Here is a 16,028-nt window from a genome sequence, read left to right on the forward strand (position 1 = left end):
CCATAGAAGTATTTCTCCCACACTGATTATTCACCTGTGGCTTCACGGTCAGATCCTAAAAATGGCAGGTCTCAGTCACTATCTGCGTTGGGTGCAATCGAGTTCGACTTCGAGAAAAGGGATTGGTCCTGGACCTGGAAAGGAGGCAAGATCCACAGCTTGCCCTTCACATCTCAACGGGAACTTCAAATCGACACTCTTCTCATGTTTCATCGAGTCTTCAATTGGGTATCTATGCTGAGGGGCGCAATTGTGCGGCCCTCAAGGCTATCTACCGATCGCTCTGAAATTCTCGTTTATATATCATGGTATGCTTTAAGTAAGGCTCGACAAGCTGTAAATGATCGCAAAGATGTCTTTGTGTGGATCTTATTCGTATGCAAGTAAACTTCCGTCCATGCGTTTCGCAAATGGAGATGGCAATTGAAGATATTCATTTCCGCTTCAAAAATTCTCTCCAGATCTTGTGATCTTTCAGTCTTTCCCGAGTATCGTACTTTCGGCCTTTGCATTGTTGTTCGAGGAAATCAAAACATACTTGAGTAAAGACCGCTGTCCACGGCCAATTATGTTCATTAGAGCTGGAGCGTTTTTTGTGAATAAGTAGATGAGCTTGATCTTGCCGACATATTTTCTCTACGAAACCATGGAACTGTCATGATTTCAATATCGACGACACACCGAACAGAATGTCCGTAATCATTCGACGGGGAGGAGCGAGGGGCTGGGTTTGCCGGACTCTAGGCGTCGAGAGCATGCACTTCTATGTGGAACTTGTTTCAACACTTTCGTGACATGATAGCTCTTTGTGCAAAAGATAATGTCAATCCAAATGTCCAATGCTCAAAAAGAAGCTGGCAATCAAGAGAAAAGGGATAAATCTGCATCTTCAACTGTCTGTTGATGTGCCGCTCTGAGTCTTCCTGTATGAACTTAGTAAACCTCCGGTAAGATGCCTGAGCTAAGCCTAAGGAGCTGCTAGCTTTCTCATCCTTAGATTTGAGCAATTGAATGAATATGTAGAGTATAGAGCTCAAGATAAGTCTCAAGCGACTTACGGCTGCTGCGGCAAAGCCGGCTCTCCCTTCCGCTTTGATCCGGCTGGAGGCTATGACATCACATATCAACAACGTCGCACGACCAACAACCCCTAATATCCAGCATTGATCTCTTGCGGAGACTCAATTGTACCTCTCAAGCTTCTGGGAAACTCATTGAAGCTTTGTTGAGCTCCAGCAACCAAAATGGCTGACCAAATCAAGGCGAAGCTGCCACCTCCTCCCACGAAATCGAAGGGCGGCATCGAGCTCTTCTCACCAACTTATTTTGCTGCTTGTACTTTGGGGGGTATCATTGCTTGCGGCCCTACCCACACATGTACGTTCACCACCTTCTTGTGAGCTTGGAGTCCCACTGACGTCCGCAAAGCTGTCACACCACTTGATCTTGTGCGCCCTCTTCCCAATCTCCGATAACCTTCTTGCAAGCTCACAAGCCATCATTACGCTGACAAGTACGACCTTTGAACAGGTAAAATGCCGCCGCCAAGTCGACCCTAAAATATATTCCTCGAATATCCAAGCCTGGCGGACCATCTACGCCAAAGAAGGGCTTCGAGGCGTCTTCTTCGGCTGGTCCCCAACTTTCGTCGGCTACTCATTTCAAGGTGCCGGGAAATATGGGTTCTACGAAGTCTTCAAAAACCTCTACGGCGACAAACTCTTCCCCAATGCACCAAAGACAATCGTCTTCCTAGGTGCATCCGCGAGCGCAGAGTTCCTAGCCGACATCGCGCTTTGCCCATTCGAGGCTATCAAAGTCAGGATGCAGACCTCGATCCCACCGTTTGCGAATACGATGAGGGAGGGGTGGGGAAAGGTGACGCAGAAGGAAGGCCTCGGTGGATTGTATAAGGGGTTACAGCCGCTTTGGGGAAGACAGATCCCATACACAATGGTCAAATTTGCAACGTTTGAGAAGACCGTGGAGCAGATTTACAAGACGCTCGGGAAGCCGAAGGACAGCTTCAACATGTTGCAGCAGACAGGAGTCAGCTTTCTTGGAGGCTATATTGCGGGTATTGGGTGTGCCGTCATCAGTCACCCGGCCGACGTTATGGTGAGCAAGTTGAATGCGGATAGGCAGGGTAAGTTAGCTTCGTCAACTGTCTCGACTTATGGACTGACATTCTGTAGCTGGCGAAGGCGCTGGAAAGGCTATGTCAAGGATATATGGAAATATTGGGTTCTCAGGCTTGTGGAACGGCTTGCCTGTCAGAATTCTCATGGTGGGTAACAGACGTCCTTCGTTACGAGTTGCTAATGATTGACTCATTGATTAGATCGGGACATTGACAGCCTTCCAATGGCTCATTTATGATAGCTTCAAGGTCAGCATTGGCTTGCCAACGACTGGCGGCCATTAAGTATATACTTGATTCGGGTGACCTCGAAGCGAGGTTCACGTCTTGCTATAATGAGAAAGGACGATGGATGTGGAATGTTCAGGGCAACATTACGGCTAGCATGAGACTTCTATATTGTACATACAATTTCACAACGATAGGCTCGAACTCTGCTCAAATTGAATTTAGTTGCTGTTTCAACTGAGGTAGTCTTAGTAGAAGAGGTGTTAGCGGATTAAGTTTGATCGTCACAAATTCCATTTTTCTATTCCTGAACATCTATAGTACATCTAGTGCGCATGACCTATTTGTGTGATCAGAGGTAAGAGCATCCCCCCAACAGCAGCTAAGACTAGCTTGGGACTCTTGCTCTCCTTTCCTTTCCTTTGCTGCCGTGCGCTTCCCGCCTCTAAGTACCCATTACTTTGCCCGTCATCCAGATAAGATGCAGACGAATTCTCTTCTTCGTTCATTGTATGCATTGCAACGTATCTGCCTGTCATTAACCACAAATCCGTTGAACAGATGAGAAGCGAGAAGCTCACAAAAATGTTCCCCCTGAAAATAATAAGAGTACGCCTGTCCACCACTTCATGACTGCTGGCTCGCTCTCCCAACCTCCACTAAGAACTTTTACAAGAATCCATGTTGCTAGCGCTCCAGCCGGTGCTGCAAGACTGAAAACCACCAAATGCGCCCTCGCGCCCCGTTTGCCCAATCCTTGCTTCAGCAGCACACTGGTCAAGCCAAACGCTGCGGGCGCTTTATGTACCATGATAGCGACGAAGATGATTAAACTCAGTGAGCTTGTAGATGCCGAGGAAGAAGAAGCACCCAATGCGATACCGTCCGCGGCTGCATGTATGCAAAGGCCAAGCGTGGTCGAAAGCGAGCGTAGTGGGGGCGCCGGTGTTGAGACTGGAGAGGAAGAAAGGTCGGAGAGCGAATAGATATTGCTATGCGGTCGGGCGGCAGGTTTCGGATCAAACAAGGGGAGCGTATCAAGGAGGTACATAAGAATGAAGCCAAGAATGAGGGAGAGACCAATCCAAGCGTGTGGTTCGCGCTCGGGCGTCGATTTTGATGGTGGAGTGAGGGAATCAGCAGGCTCCTTTTTCTGACTCTTCGGAGGGGCCAGGTCGGATGGCTTTGAGAGATTGTCGTCTCCTCCCAGAATCCCTACTACCCCTGGCTCTGTCGGCGTTTTAGGGGGAGGAGAGTGCGAAGGGTCGGATTCGGTTTCTGCTTCGACTCCTGGCGGTATAACAAGCCCGGGCATAGCGTTGAGGTCGCCTACATCAGGCTTGTCGTCGCGCCTGGTATTCCATGACAACAGTGGACGTACTGCTTCTTCATCATATACGTCGGCCAGCGCCCTGGCCCGGAGTAGCTGCGGCCTTTCTGCATCGAATCTTTTCGTATGTGTCTGCGCACTATAGTCGCTAGCGCTGTAGAGGGTCTCTACTCCCTCGGGAACAATGACAATCAGCGCGGTGCCGACTAATACGCCCATGCCAATTGTTGAGACAAGTCTCAGCTGTGACTGCGAGAGGGAGAATGATAGCGGGAGTGAGCCAGCAAGGAAGGAGCTTTGTCGGCGCATCAGCATCGGTTCCCAAAGTTATATTGTTCACTAACGCAATGGCCATAATCGTGCTCAGGGTGAGCAGCATGAATAGTCCTTCCAGCATCTTGTGAATTGAAGCTCTCGTTGAGCTGGTCGAATTGAACGAGATGTTGTGCTTGTCTAACAGGGCCAGTGGTGGCAGATAGAAAGCAACATGATGCTAACGCAAGTGTGCGCCTTAAATATCTGACAAGGAGAGATATATCACAATTGCACGCTGTCACAGTCAGGGTGCACATTTCGAGACAAGGGAGCGCACGAGCAAACTGACTAGTGGCAAGCACCTGCCAAGACATGTGGTCGCGCTAAGGTACCCTTAAACCCGAACCTTACTTAGACAGTCTAGGAAACGCGCCTAATGAAAGAGGCGCGTTTTACTCATTTATTCGTTGTATCGCGAATTAGACCCCGCAGATAATGCCCCAAGATGGACGAACCTGACCCTTGTCAGTATAGATAAATGATCTGCGGTCGAAACCATCGCTGACAAACACGTAGGGACTTCTGATGCCAATCAAGCGGTCCACATCTCCTTCATTCGACCCGGCGAATCCTCTTCAAAAGCACCTTCCACCGTTCACCCTAAATTCACTTACCCAATATTTGGGGAGCATGAGAAGATTTTTGGATACCAGAATCTTGCGATCAATCTACGGTTCACTGAGCACGACCTAAGACCTCACATTGAGATTACCTATGATAAAAAGTATAGACCGCTTGGGGAAACGAAAGCTTTGGATATTAAAGAGACTCTAGAGCCTTTTGTCGCCAAAGGTTTGTAGGCCTAATGACAACTCTCTTTCATTGTCTAATCATCGCTCATAGAGTCCTTCGATAAGGCTGCTACGTATAACGATCGAATACAAGATGACGCTGGCGCAAAGGACTTCAGGCCGCCAGGCCAACTCATACAATCTTACACCAGCAAAGGTCGAAATTTCGAGATATGGAGTGGAGACTTGCGAGATCCAGACGTTCGAGCGTTGGTCGACCGTATGCAAGTTCTTGTGTCATTCTTCATAGAGGGCGGAACGCCGCTAGATCTTGAGGATCAGGAATGGTCGCTGGCTAGATGGCGCATTTATCTTGTGTATTCAAGTCTCCTTTCCAGCATGTGCACAGATGCTAATGACTTGTAGATATGAGAAACTCAGAATAGTCAAGCCGAAAATGGCTAATTACTCATTTGTTGGCTATTCGACATCCTACCAGTTCATATTCTATACCCCGAGGACCTCGAAATCATCAGAACCTCAGGTCTTCATGATTCCACCATCCACCCCGCTACACGCTGCTGATCTGCCATCTCGGGTACGAATATCCCAATTCTTGATCCTTCCCGCTCACCATTCATACGGACATGGTTCACATCTCTATGATTGTATGGTCAAGACAATGCTTGCTTCATCTACTTGCATCGAGATTACTGTCGAGGATCCTAGTGAGGCTTTTGACGACTTGCGCGACATTCGCGATTATGCTCGATTATCGTCTAAGGGAATCTTTCCGAAGATCAAGTTGAATTCTACAATTGATTCAAAACTTACTATGAACCGCAGTGGTCTGCGTGTCCCAACATCTCAGCTTATAGATAGAACACTTCTCGAAACAATTCGACGGCAAGAAAAAATTGCCCCAAGGCAATTTTATCGGCTCATAGAGATGCACCTACTGTCTCAGATACCCCCACACACTCGACAGGCAGGCACGGCTCGTCTCACACAAAAGGGGAGGTCTTCGAATCCTGATGATCGGGCATTTTATTACTGGCGATTACTTGTGAAGCAGCGTGTGTTCAAGCAGAACAAGGAACAATTAGGTCAGCTAGATCGAGGGGAACGAGCAGATAAAGTGGAGCAGACTGTTGGTGAGATTGTGGGGGACTATGAACGTTTGATGCTCATGATGAAAAAATGGCAAGAGGCCGAGGCGAAGAGTAATGAAAATGAAGATCAGCGGCAGCTCAATGGACCCAAAGACAGAGGTAAGCGAAAGGTTCTCGAGGATGACGATGACGATACGGATATGGAAACTCCAAAGCGTGCGAGGAGCGAAGTACTGTAGATAACTGTATGTTGTTTACGTGGAAGCGAGGATTTCTGGCATTGCCATATCATGACCGCCTATGTCTGCGAATGCATAGCGGCGGCTTGACGGATAGTCTTTGAATGAAATACAAGACAAGTAGCTAAATTTGGCTCTTTGACATTTGAATTTTAAGAATTTATTGCTGAGAAGCCATTCCTAAGTGCATCCTTGGACTTCATAGGAGGAGGAGGAATAGCTTGCTTGACCATTTTGACAAGATCTCTCAAGCCCTTTTGTCTGTCACCCTGCGTGTCCGAAAGAAATAGCGTCACTACAGGCCATGCGTGAATAGAGGCTGGCTCCTCCCTCACACTAACAGGGCATCCATTCCTCCTCAACAAAGCAACCAGCTTCCGCATCTCTGGTCCCAGCACTTCTTCGGACCCAAAGAGAAAGCCATAACCTGAAGAAGGTGAGGCTTTGGCCCACATGTCGCCGTCTATGCACCTTCCTGGAGAAACTAGCCACTCATCTAGGCTCCTTTCTGAGCCAGCATACTGACGAGCATACAGATGAAGGCTCTCAGCATTGAGATAATCACTGGCGGTGTTTTTGTTTTCAGCACTGACCAGCACTGTCCAGGGTGATATTAACGTGGCAAAGCTAGGCTTAAGGTCTTGGTACCTATGAGAATGCTTTGCAAGGTAAAGTAAGAGACTCAAGATTAGTGTCGCGCCAGCCGAGTCGCCACCCACACAGATCCTGGAGGAATCTTTCACAATTGAACAGACAAAGTCATACCCAGCAACAGTCTGGTCCAGTTGTCTTGGATATGCAGCATCAGGGACAAGGGTGTACTCTAAGGCAAAGATTGCAGGGTTCTCATAGCCTGCTTCTTTCAACAAGGTAACCCATGCCATCAGAAACTCCAAGTAAAAGTACGCCGATCCCATAGAAAAGCCACCTCCATGGCAGTAGTAGATTACCAGATCAGGCTTCTCCTCGATGTCATGCGAAATATAGACACCATGGGTGACACCGAGATCAATCTCACGCCAAGGGACAGGTGGATGAACAAAGCCATGCCGAAGCATGCGAAATCTCATGAATGGAAGAGCAACCCCTTTAGAAAAGAATACACGACCAATCTTCGCGGGAAAAAAGGCAAATGCATAACGGACACAGCGAATCACAAAGTCTTGGAAACCTGTTGCCTGCTGGACAAATGGCGATTGATGTCGTCGAGGCGTAAAGTAGCGTTCAGTAACGAATTGATATGGTAATAGGAAGCCTTCCATGTGTCAGTGAGCTTGATACTGGTCAATGAAAGCCAAACCTACCTAGAAACGGTATAGCCCACACAACGCAAATTAAAAGGTCGAAAAAGTTCACTTGCAGAAGCAATTGAGGTAGTAGGAACACGAGAAAGACCACACAGTCAAGGTACGAAATCTGACCCAAAATCATTTCCGTTATACAAGAATCAGGCTAGTAGAAACAGAAAACCCAAGGAATCGTCGACCGGAATGTAAAGAGCGTATAATGAAATTCTCTATGTATGACGAGCAGACAGGAAGCGGCCTCAGGCTGATATTCCAGTAGAACAACGCTAGTGTCAATACAGCTTAGCGCCGTTTCCATCATCCTTTTCCTACAGCCTACCTACACCCGCCCTTACAATGGCAACCACACGCGGTCACATACTTACTCAACACCTTCTTCAGCACTGACACATCTCTGCTGTGCTACCTGCCCCCCCCCTTAGATCCTTTGGTCAACATCATGGAGTCCGAAAGCCTCCTCATCGAATTTACATAACCCTCTCCTTCTTCTTTGTTTGAATGATCCTAAGATCCGCCCACCTCAAATCTCCTTAGCACACTTTGCACCACTGCGTGTACGCCATGGCTACTCATCAAGAAATTGCCGAGTATGCTCGTAACTCCCTGAGAGCCTTTATCAACTTTACTGACTACCCACCTAGCGGGCTCACCATTGACGAAATCCCAATAAAGCTTAGGTGTGCATCTTGTAACAAGCTTGCTGTCGAGGCAGTCCGCCTTCCTTGCTGCGATCAGAACATCTGCGCAGATTGTTAGTGATCATGTCAATCCTCCATGCAAGATATTAACAGATCCTAGGTCAAGCAAACAAGCTAGAAACGACCTGTCCGATATGCTTTCACGAACCAATAAACGCTGAAGACTGTCGCCCGAACAAGGCCCTGCGTCAGACGATTAAGATCTTTCTGAAACGAAAAGCGATAGACAGAGACAATGCAAAGAAGCAAGAAGCTTTGCAAAAGGCTGCAGCAAATATTGCAGCCGAACCTGTAACGCCTCAAACAGACACCGCTCCTCTCGGACGTCATGCAACATCTGATGAAGTGCGATCGGAGCAAATATCGCATGGCGTCAAACAAGAGTCTCCTTCCGTTTCTGCGGCGACTTCCGGGGTACCGCAAGTAGAGCAGAAGAACCAGCTTCCTGCTGCATCTGGGGATGCGCAAAAGGACATACCACAACAATCAATTGAGGTCAGTTTTCTCCTTCTATCAATGACACTTCGAACACTGACAGACCTCTTAGTCTCCTGGGCCGCAAGAGACTCCCAGGCGTGCGTCCACAACGACGTTGGACAATGGCACCGACGGGCATGATAAAGCGCAGGATCAGGGAGGACTATCAGAGCAGCAACAGCAACAGCAGCAATGGAACTTGATGCAACAACAAATCGCAAACCAGGGAATGAATGGCTTCAACGTCGACAGCTCGAATGGGTTTCCTGCAATGAGTCTCAGTGGCATGGGCGATATGAATCAAATGATGCAGATGATGCAAGCTGGAATGGTCAATCCCATGATGACAGGAATGCCAAATATGATGGGTAAGCCATGCTCTTTACACCACTTCACGACTAGTCTTGCTAATAGCTCCGTAGGCATGCCCGGTATGAACATGGATCCAATCGCGATGTCTCAAGGCATGTTCAATAACTTTGGCGGGCCTGGTATGATGAATGGTATGAACATGGGCATGGGCTTTGATGCAGGACAGGGAGCGTTTGGGGGAGGTTTCAACGGGCAATCTCAAGGAGCCTGGAACGCTGGCAGTCAAAATAAATTCAATAATAATGCTTATGGAGCAGGAAACAATTTTGGAGCTAATTCTGGCTTTGATGCTGGATATAATATGCATCAGAACCAAGGAAGCTTCAACCAGGTGCATCAACATCAGTATCCCCAAAATGAGTTTCATCAGCGTGGATATCATAACCAAGGCTTTCAGCGAGGCCGTGGCCGCGGAAGGGGTGGCCACCCATATACCTCCCGTGGCCGCGGTAATTATAACCAGGTAAATCAAGGGTACGATGCTAACAATGCTTCATATAATCAACAAGCGCCCCAGGGCCCAGTTCGTCGTGGCTCGCCTGTGTATACGCCAATGAATGGTGAAAAAGCGGATGAGCGATCCGCCAGCCAGAAGGCTGAAGAGCCACTTAGAGATGAGTTCGCTCCTGGCGATGCCGAAGACCGTGCAGAGGAAGAAAAGGCAGCAAACCCTGAACCACAGGATGCAGCACAGCCGCTTCAGACACAACCCAATGACACCGTTCCGGAGACATCAGGTACTACAGAAGAAGAGAAGCCCCAAGAACCATTGCTCGATGCTCAAGAAGAAGAAAAAGAAGAAGAGAGACCTGTAACTACTGAGTCTCCCCTATCGGATCCACCACCGACCGAGCTCAAACAAGACACTGTGCTACCAGTGAGCGCGGTATCCTCTACCATGCCTCCACCCCCAAGCCCTTCTATCCCCACCGGACCTTCTAGAACCCTGACCTACGATTCGAATGCGAATGGCATTAGACCGGGTGGTGGAGCTGATCAAGTACATTCTCGGGGTCCTGCCGAGTATAGAGGAGGTGCGAATAGGAAAGGATTCACGCGAATACCGAATGGCGAAGTAGTAAAAGCGGCTGCGATCCTGCCTGAAAAGCCAGCTCCACCACCCGTTGAGCCTGTGGGGACTGGTGTGCCTGGCGCACCTACTGGACCCAAGGCACTTCGACAAGGGGATTCTAGTAAGCCTGTAAAACAAGATCCTGGATTTTCAATCGTCGGTCGTGCATCCGCTGCTCGCGCTCCTGCTGACTCATATGCGAAGAGGTTTGCTCGCCCTTGTCATAATATTGTTCTCATGCATGTTGCTGACATTAGATAGCCCACCGCATGCACGCTCCACTTCCCGCAGCCGTTCCCCGTCAAAGCACGAATCCTCCCGCCCTCGTCATCAGCGGCACCACTCCGCAAGTCCTCCTAGAAACCATGATGAAGAAAAACGCCAAGAGCGCCGCAGACGCCACTCGCGCAAGTACGAAGAAGATCATGAAGACGGAGCAGAGTACAAGCAATCATCACGAGCGCGAGACTCTTCGGTCGAGTCATTGAAGCGCCAATCTCATCGGCACCATCGTGACCGAGAATACGAGAAAGAAAAGGACAAAGCTTCAGAGCGAAGCAGTCACCGCTCTCACCGACACCGAGATCGCAGTCGAAACAAGACTCGCGACACAGAAGATAGCTACCATCGAAGCAGCCGTCACCGATCTCGATCACCTGACCGCGCACAAGCCTCGGAGGCGAAGATCAACGGCGTCTCAAAGTCCTCCCGTCGCCACCGAGGCGACAAAGATGACGAACACAACGAATCATCGTCTTCAAGCAAGCGTCGGCGGTCGAGAGAAGAGTACGAAGTCGACAACGACGTGGACACAGAACATGAGCGTCGGCATAGCCATCGAAGTAAGCGCTCGCGCCACCATCATGATACCGATCAAGATTCCAGAAATGGTAGCACATCACTGAAGAAAGAAGCGAGCATGGAGTCACGAATCGAGAAACCCAGCAGTAGGAGTGGTGGTGGTGGTGGTGGTGGTGGGAATATCACTATCCCAACCGGCCCGAAAAAAGACCAGCATGCGCTCGAGCGCGAAAAACGCGATCGCGAGAGGCAGATGAAGGAACTGCAGCGACGCGCATTAGCTGGCGGGGGCAGTCAGGTTTCTTCGAGTAGTCGGAAGAATTCGATGAGTGGGGGAGGTATGGAGGAGAGAAGTGGAGGGGACAGGGGCATTAGGATTAATGGAGCTGCGGCTGCGAATCGGCGGAAGATTAGTGTCAAGTATGAGGACGAGCTCGATGATTTGAGGGGGTGAGAAGGGATGGATCTTGGTTGGTGTTGAGGATGCCTCAATTGCTGAAAAGGTAGGGAAGTGGTTGATGGTGCGAGTCCGGATTGCATGGCGATAACATCTCGCACTCCAGGATGCTGAAGGGGTTTGGCGCTAGCTCTAGCTCTATATCCAGCATTTGAGCGTGGAAAGCAGAAGGGCAGATGTGCGAGCTGATTACTTGCCTTGAAAACGAAGCACAGCAGACGGAGGAATATGTGAAGATTCAGATTCAGATTCAGATATTGGCATGGTCAGTTGCCTAAGCTGCCTACTATTATTGAAGGAAAGGCAGCAAATGTATGTAAGTATGACGTGCATAGCATCCTCCATCCTCCTGGGCTCTGGCGGCATGCCAGCACAGCAGATCTTGAATCTAATTTGAGTTATACGAAAATGATCGTCAATCGTCCCGTCTTGGGCTGCAAGATGCCCGACTAGCGGGATCGAGTATCCTGCACAATCCGCTGGCAACGGGAATGGGGGCTAGTGGTGGCAAGCCTTTGCCCCTTTTTTCAACTACAACTGATGGGAGTCTTAGATGCCCGTTGTCCTAATCCAAAATCGTTCGCCTTTTGGGTCGTAATAATCAGTCTATCAAGTTATCCAGGCTTAAGTAAATCTATTTCCAAAATGGGTTGGTTTGCCCGTGGCAGTCATCCTCCACGAGCCGTTTGTTGTCTCCCATCCAAGAAACATGGTACGATAGCCCGTACTGTTTTCAAGAAAAGATCTTTTGTCGGCAAAAGGCCACCCATCCAGATTTCCTCTCTGGGCTGTTGTGGCCTTTTCCTTGCCAAAAGAACGTAGAATTAAAACCCACATACCTAGACAAAGGAAAACGGTAGATGTAAACCTATGCTCTTCTCTTCTTCGCCCTGGTTCTTCCTTTGACGCCTGCGTCTTCCTCATCCTCCTCTCCGCTTCCACTGACACTGCTTGCCCTCTTCTCTCGCTCCCTCTCCGCTTCCAAGCCTGCGATGCCGCTCTTTCCCTTCCTCACACTTACACTCGCACCCTGCCTTTTCAAGTCTTTAATCAGTCTTGAGCTCTCTCTCATACCAGGAAAGTCCTTGGCAGAGAACACCTCGAAAACATCAGAGTCGATGCTCCCACGCACACTTCCTGGGGTAGCCTCACTAAGATCCGGTCCAACAGGCACCTTCATCAGAGTGAATCGGAGGCGGTAAAGTCCATTTTGTCTGCAAGAAAGATCCGAGAAGATGAAAAAGACACCGACATTAGCAGCCTGGGTTCCAGAGGTAGCAAAATCCGGGTCCGTGCCAACAAAGGGGGAATAGACTAATGTTCCCATCAGCCGACGGGTCACACGATCTGCAGAATGCGGGTCCGGCACTGTGGTCACGTCTGCACTCGGTGTGGGGGGGTAGACTGGGGACGAGGTGGGTTGGCGCTGGGCCACGTCCGCCGAGGAGGCGGAGAGGAGCGCACAGTGCATGATATTCCAGGGATATTGAAGGTCATGAACGTCTGCTGGGGAGGCAGGGTCAAAGTCCTTCAGGGAGAGCTGGACAATGGGCGGAGGGTCGATTACCCGGCGGTCCCTTTCGCCAAAGCCACAGGCTCGCGCTGCTATAGGCTGCTGACGAATGGTAAGGATGTAACGGTCTTGCCTGCTCGTGTATGTTAGTTTTGAATCGTGCTCTGGTAGCTCGTATGACTTACATGTCGTTTGTCTCTTGCTGCTGACCGCCTGGCCCGAGTAGTCCGGTGGAAGCAAAAGGGGAAGATGTGTGAGAATAGGGCCTGGTGCTACCCAGCGACGCATGTCCACTCGAGGAGGGCGCCTCGGAACTTTGATGGGATCCAGTTGAGCTCTGTAAAGGTCTGACTGGTGCCGGCTGATAAGGATTCTGGGGATACGAAGTCTCGCGGAAGACCGACTGGGGCGTTCCAAGGTCATAGGGCGACTGTTGACTATATTCAACGGGACTGAGCGCCTCATAAACGGTACCTGGGTTCTTTGATTGAAATGAGGCTTTCTGAGGATAAAGCGCTGGGTGGGAAAAAGACGTCACTGGCCCTGATTGTCCTACCGGTGGAAAAGATGACACTGGTCCAGGATAGACTGGATACGTCTGGGGAGGCGGAGGAGCCACACCCTGTGCCAGGGATGGCGTGAAAGGTGGAGGGCTCACATAAGCAGCATGGGACCGCTCGGGAAGGGATCCAGGTGGAAATGCTCCAGGAAAGAATTGCGGTTGTGGCGATGGATGCAAACTTTCCAAAGGTGGTAAATAAGGCCTGGCTCCAACTAGATGAGGAGGTGGTAGCACTGGAAGCGGTCGTGCTGTGCTGTGCGCCTTAGTCATCTGGGTTCTCTGACCGACTTTCCCTAGATAGTACAGGTCTTCCGGTTGGCAAGAGTCCGGTGGATCTGACGACATTAAGGCTCCGGGAACGCAACACGACCTCCCTTGCTCCGTGAATGGAGGCACTCAACAGAGTGCCTTGGTCCTTTCCAGTGGTTTCCAAACGCTATTGTCCGTAGAAGAAACTTTCGTGGCAGAACAGCAGACTTGCGAAAGCTAATAGCAGACTAAGCATTGCAGGGAGAGGGCTTCGTATATATAGCTAGCATCAACGGAACCTGGTCCCAATCATTTCCACTTCGAGCACGGGCGAAGATACACGCTCAGGCTGCCATGAACAGTGCGGGCGTGCAGGGGATTGACCATGCTGGAAATAGGAAGAGAGATGATGGTCTATGTGAAGTAGGAAGGATGGAGAAAAGGAGGGCATGGTAGGGACATGGCGAGATCGACATGATACGAGAAGATTGTCTTTCTCCCATGATAGTAGTCCTCTAGTCCCTTCGGACCGTTGGCGCCTTCCTCGGGAATTCAACGGTTTTCATGGATGAAAAGCTGCAAACCTTGCTTGATCCTCGAAGGCATTGTATTGAGCCAATAGTGCAGGGTGGCATGGTCGAAGGGGTTGAATGGGCATCAACAGGTTAGTGCCAGCATGGTCGGGCTAGCATCGCATGAAACCAATTCAGGTCCTTCGGTAGCTGGGGAAGGGTCCATCAGCACCTTCTCGACAACAATTGAACAATCTAGACTTTCTTGTCGCTCTTCTACCGCGTTTCATCTTTCGCATGGCCCATGACCCGAAATGGAGGGATGGCCGATGACAAGAGGCCAATACAGCTGTGCAAGTGCCAAAGTACACCAGGAATACCTAATCCTTCAACGTGGGTGGAGGTCTGGGCTTCAGACTGACCTTTCGGCACTCTTCGGCCTAGGGGGAAGTGGTAGTAACATACTTTGCGCCTGGCATGTTCATGGCTATACAAAGCGCAAAGAAAGTACGGTGGTAGATCTTTGTAGAGTGGAAAGGGCGCCAAACCAAGCGAAGGATGATCATCCAAAAGTCAACAATGTACTTGTAACTTGCATGACTAGTCCTCCGGCGAAGACAGGCAGCTGCAGCCTTAGCGATGGAGTGTCATGCATGATAGCAAGATAAATAAGGTAGGCGAAAGAGTAGCAGAAAGGCAATACGGCGCCGCTTCTTTCATCTCCCTCCTTCAGGCTACCTCTCTGGCTTGGACATGTCAACAATCACAACTGGCTGCGCTAGAATAGCTGTAGCTTGAAGGGAGCTAGATCTGCAAATCCCTACCGCGAAACCCACAACCTTGCCCAATTAGGCCCCGGAAATGCTGTCAATTGCAAGTCCCGGACGTCAGTCACGTCACGAGACAAACAGCTTGGTGTCGCCCCCGTCGGGTGACCATGGTCATGGATGTTCGTCCACGAGGGGAAAGGGAGGTGGGAGACCAAGAGGAAGACGACCGCCTGCTATAGACATGGATGAATGCCGGTCGTTTGATGCGTTTAATGTCGCTGACACCGCTGACACCGCTGACAAAACTGCCTGTATCATAATCTGCAGGATCATCACACCTCCAACACGAGCCATCGATGCCCAATCATGGGAATAACGAAGGCACTCAAACATGCGGCTGCTCAGCCGGGCCATGCCTTGAATGCAAGGGACCCGTGGGGAAGTCGGCCGCGCTTTTCTCTACCTCACAAGTCATCGCGATGACTCCGCCGAATCCGCTTTGAGATAGACCATGGGGCAAAAGCCCTGCAGCTCTTGGCCTCGCCGTGGGATGCAGTGCCGGGACCACGCAGCTGTCAATCTTGCGTGCTTCCCGGCTGTTCTCGTAACTTGGCTGACGTAGAACTATGGAGCCTGAGCACACGAAGAGCCCTACCATTATTGAAACGCTGGCACCATGCCAGAAGTATCGCCAACAACATGGCATTATCAAGCCTGGAAACCCGGGGTGACACGCATGGCATTCCTACACACACATGTCCGGGTAACACCGAGGCGGTTCCAGCAATCTGGGCAGTACGAAGCCTGCTTGCGCTTATGTACATTGATCTTCGACTCTGTCCACAGAATTTCGAGGACCCAAAGCCACCCGTGATCCTTGTTTTTAAGCATTCAAAGCGAGCCCCATTGCCATGGTAACATATTATTGTGGGGCATGCTGATCGACACACTTTCTCGATCTCTTCTATTCCAGAAGCCTGTCATTCTTCCAATCATTGGGGGCGTTCCAGTAGCCAGTCGGAACATTGACTAAGATACAGGTATGACGTAGCCCCCGAGGTTGACGGCGATTCCCAGAGCTCCAGCCCTCCACCAAGTCTACCTCCTTTGGGACCCTTCTGAAAGCCACGAGACCATGACAGA

The 16,028-nt window shown here is 50.0% G+C and overlaps 6 protein-coding genes across 6 annotated transcripts; 3 read left to right on the forward strand and 3 right to left on the reverse strand.

Moving 5' to 3' along the window:
* Positions 1-1,244: 1,244 nt before the first annotated feature.
* Positions 1,245-2,425, forward strand: KY384_003070 (uncharacterized protein; the record flags this gene model as incomplete). The annotated part of the gene is made up of 5 exons (XM_044811591.1): positions 1,245-1,377; positions 1,429-1,448; positions 1,531-2,146; positions 2,196-2,287; positions 2,342-2,425. 5 exons carry the CDS (start codon positions 1,245-1,247, stop codon positions 2,423-2,425), a joined length of 945 nt encoding a protein of 314 aa, XP_044670724.1.
* A 269-nt stretch (positions 2,426-2,694) lies between these two features.
* KY384_003071 (uncharacterized protein) lies at positions 2,695-3,917 on the reverse strand (the record flags this gene model as incomplete). The annotated part of the gene is made up of 2 exons (XM_044811592.1): positions 2,695-2,811; positions 2,982-3,917. The coding sequence occupies 2 exons, from the start codon at positions 3,915-3,917 to the stop codon at positions 2,695-2,697; spliced, it is 1,053 nt and encodes a 350-aa protein (XP_044670725.1).
* A 541-nt stretch (positions 3,918-4,458) lies between these two features.
* Positions 4,459-6,095, forward strand: KY384_003072 (uncharacterized protein; the record flags this gene model as incomplete). The annotated part of the gene is made up of 4 exons (XM_044811593.1): positions 4,459-4,477; positions 4,530-4,805; positions 4,857-5,121; positions 5,171-6,095. The coding sequence occupies 4 exons, from the start codon at positions 4,459-4,461 to the stop codon at positions 6,093-6,095; spliced, it is 1,485 nt and encodes a 494-aa protein (XP_044670726.1).
* A 152-nt stretch (positions 6,096-6,247) lies between these two features.
* KY384_003073 (uncharacterized protein) lies at positions 6,248-7,357 on the reverse strand (the record flags this gene model as incomplete). The annotated part of the gene is made up of 1 exon (XM_044811594.1): positions 6,248-7,357. One exon carries the CDS (start codon positions 7,355-7,357, stop codon positions 6,248-6,250), a length of 1,110 nt encoding a protein of 369 aa, XP_044670727.1.
* A 606-nt stretch (positions 7,358-7,963) lies between these two features.
* On the forward strand, positions 7,964-11,276 carry KY384_003074 (uncharacterized protein; the record flags this gene model as incomplete). The annotated part of the gene is made up of 5 exons (XM_044811595.1): positions 7,964-8,153; positions 8,201-8,595; positions 8,648-8,945; positions 9,000-10,227; positions 10,382-11,276. 5 exons carry the CDS (start codon positions 7,964-7,966, stop codon positions 11,274-11,276), a joined length of 3,006 nt encoding a protein of 1,001 aa, XP_044670728.1.
* An 871-nt stretch (positions 11,277-12,147) lies between these two features.
* On the reverse strand, positions 12,148-13,624 carry KY384_003075 (uncharacterized protein; the record flags this gene model as incomplete). Its single annotated transcript, XM_044811596.1, has 2 exons — positions 12,148-12,925; positions 12,978-13,624. The coding sequence occupies 2 exons, from the start codon at positions 13,622-13,624 to the stop codon at positions 12,148-12,150; spliced, it is 1,425 nt and encodes a 474-aa protein (XP_044670729.1).
* Between the last annotated feature and the right edge of the window lie 2,404 nt (positions 13,625-16,028).

This window comes from Bacidia gigantensis (genome assembly GCF_019456465.1).
Source record: "Bacidia gigantensis strain McMullin 20006 chromosome Unknown contig_180, whole genome shotgun sequence".
In the NCBI taxonomy this organism is placed as follows: domain Eukaryota; kingdom Fungi; phylum Ascomycota; class Lecanoromycetes; order Lecanorales; family Ramalinaceae; genus Bacidia; species Bacidia gigantensis.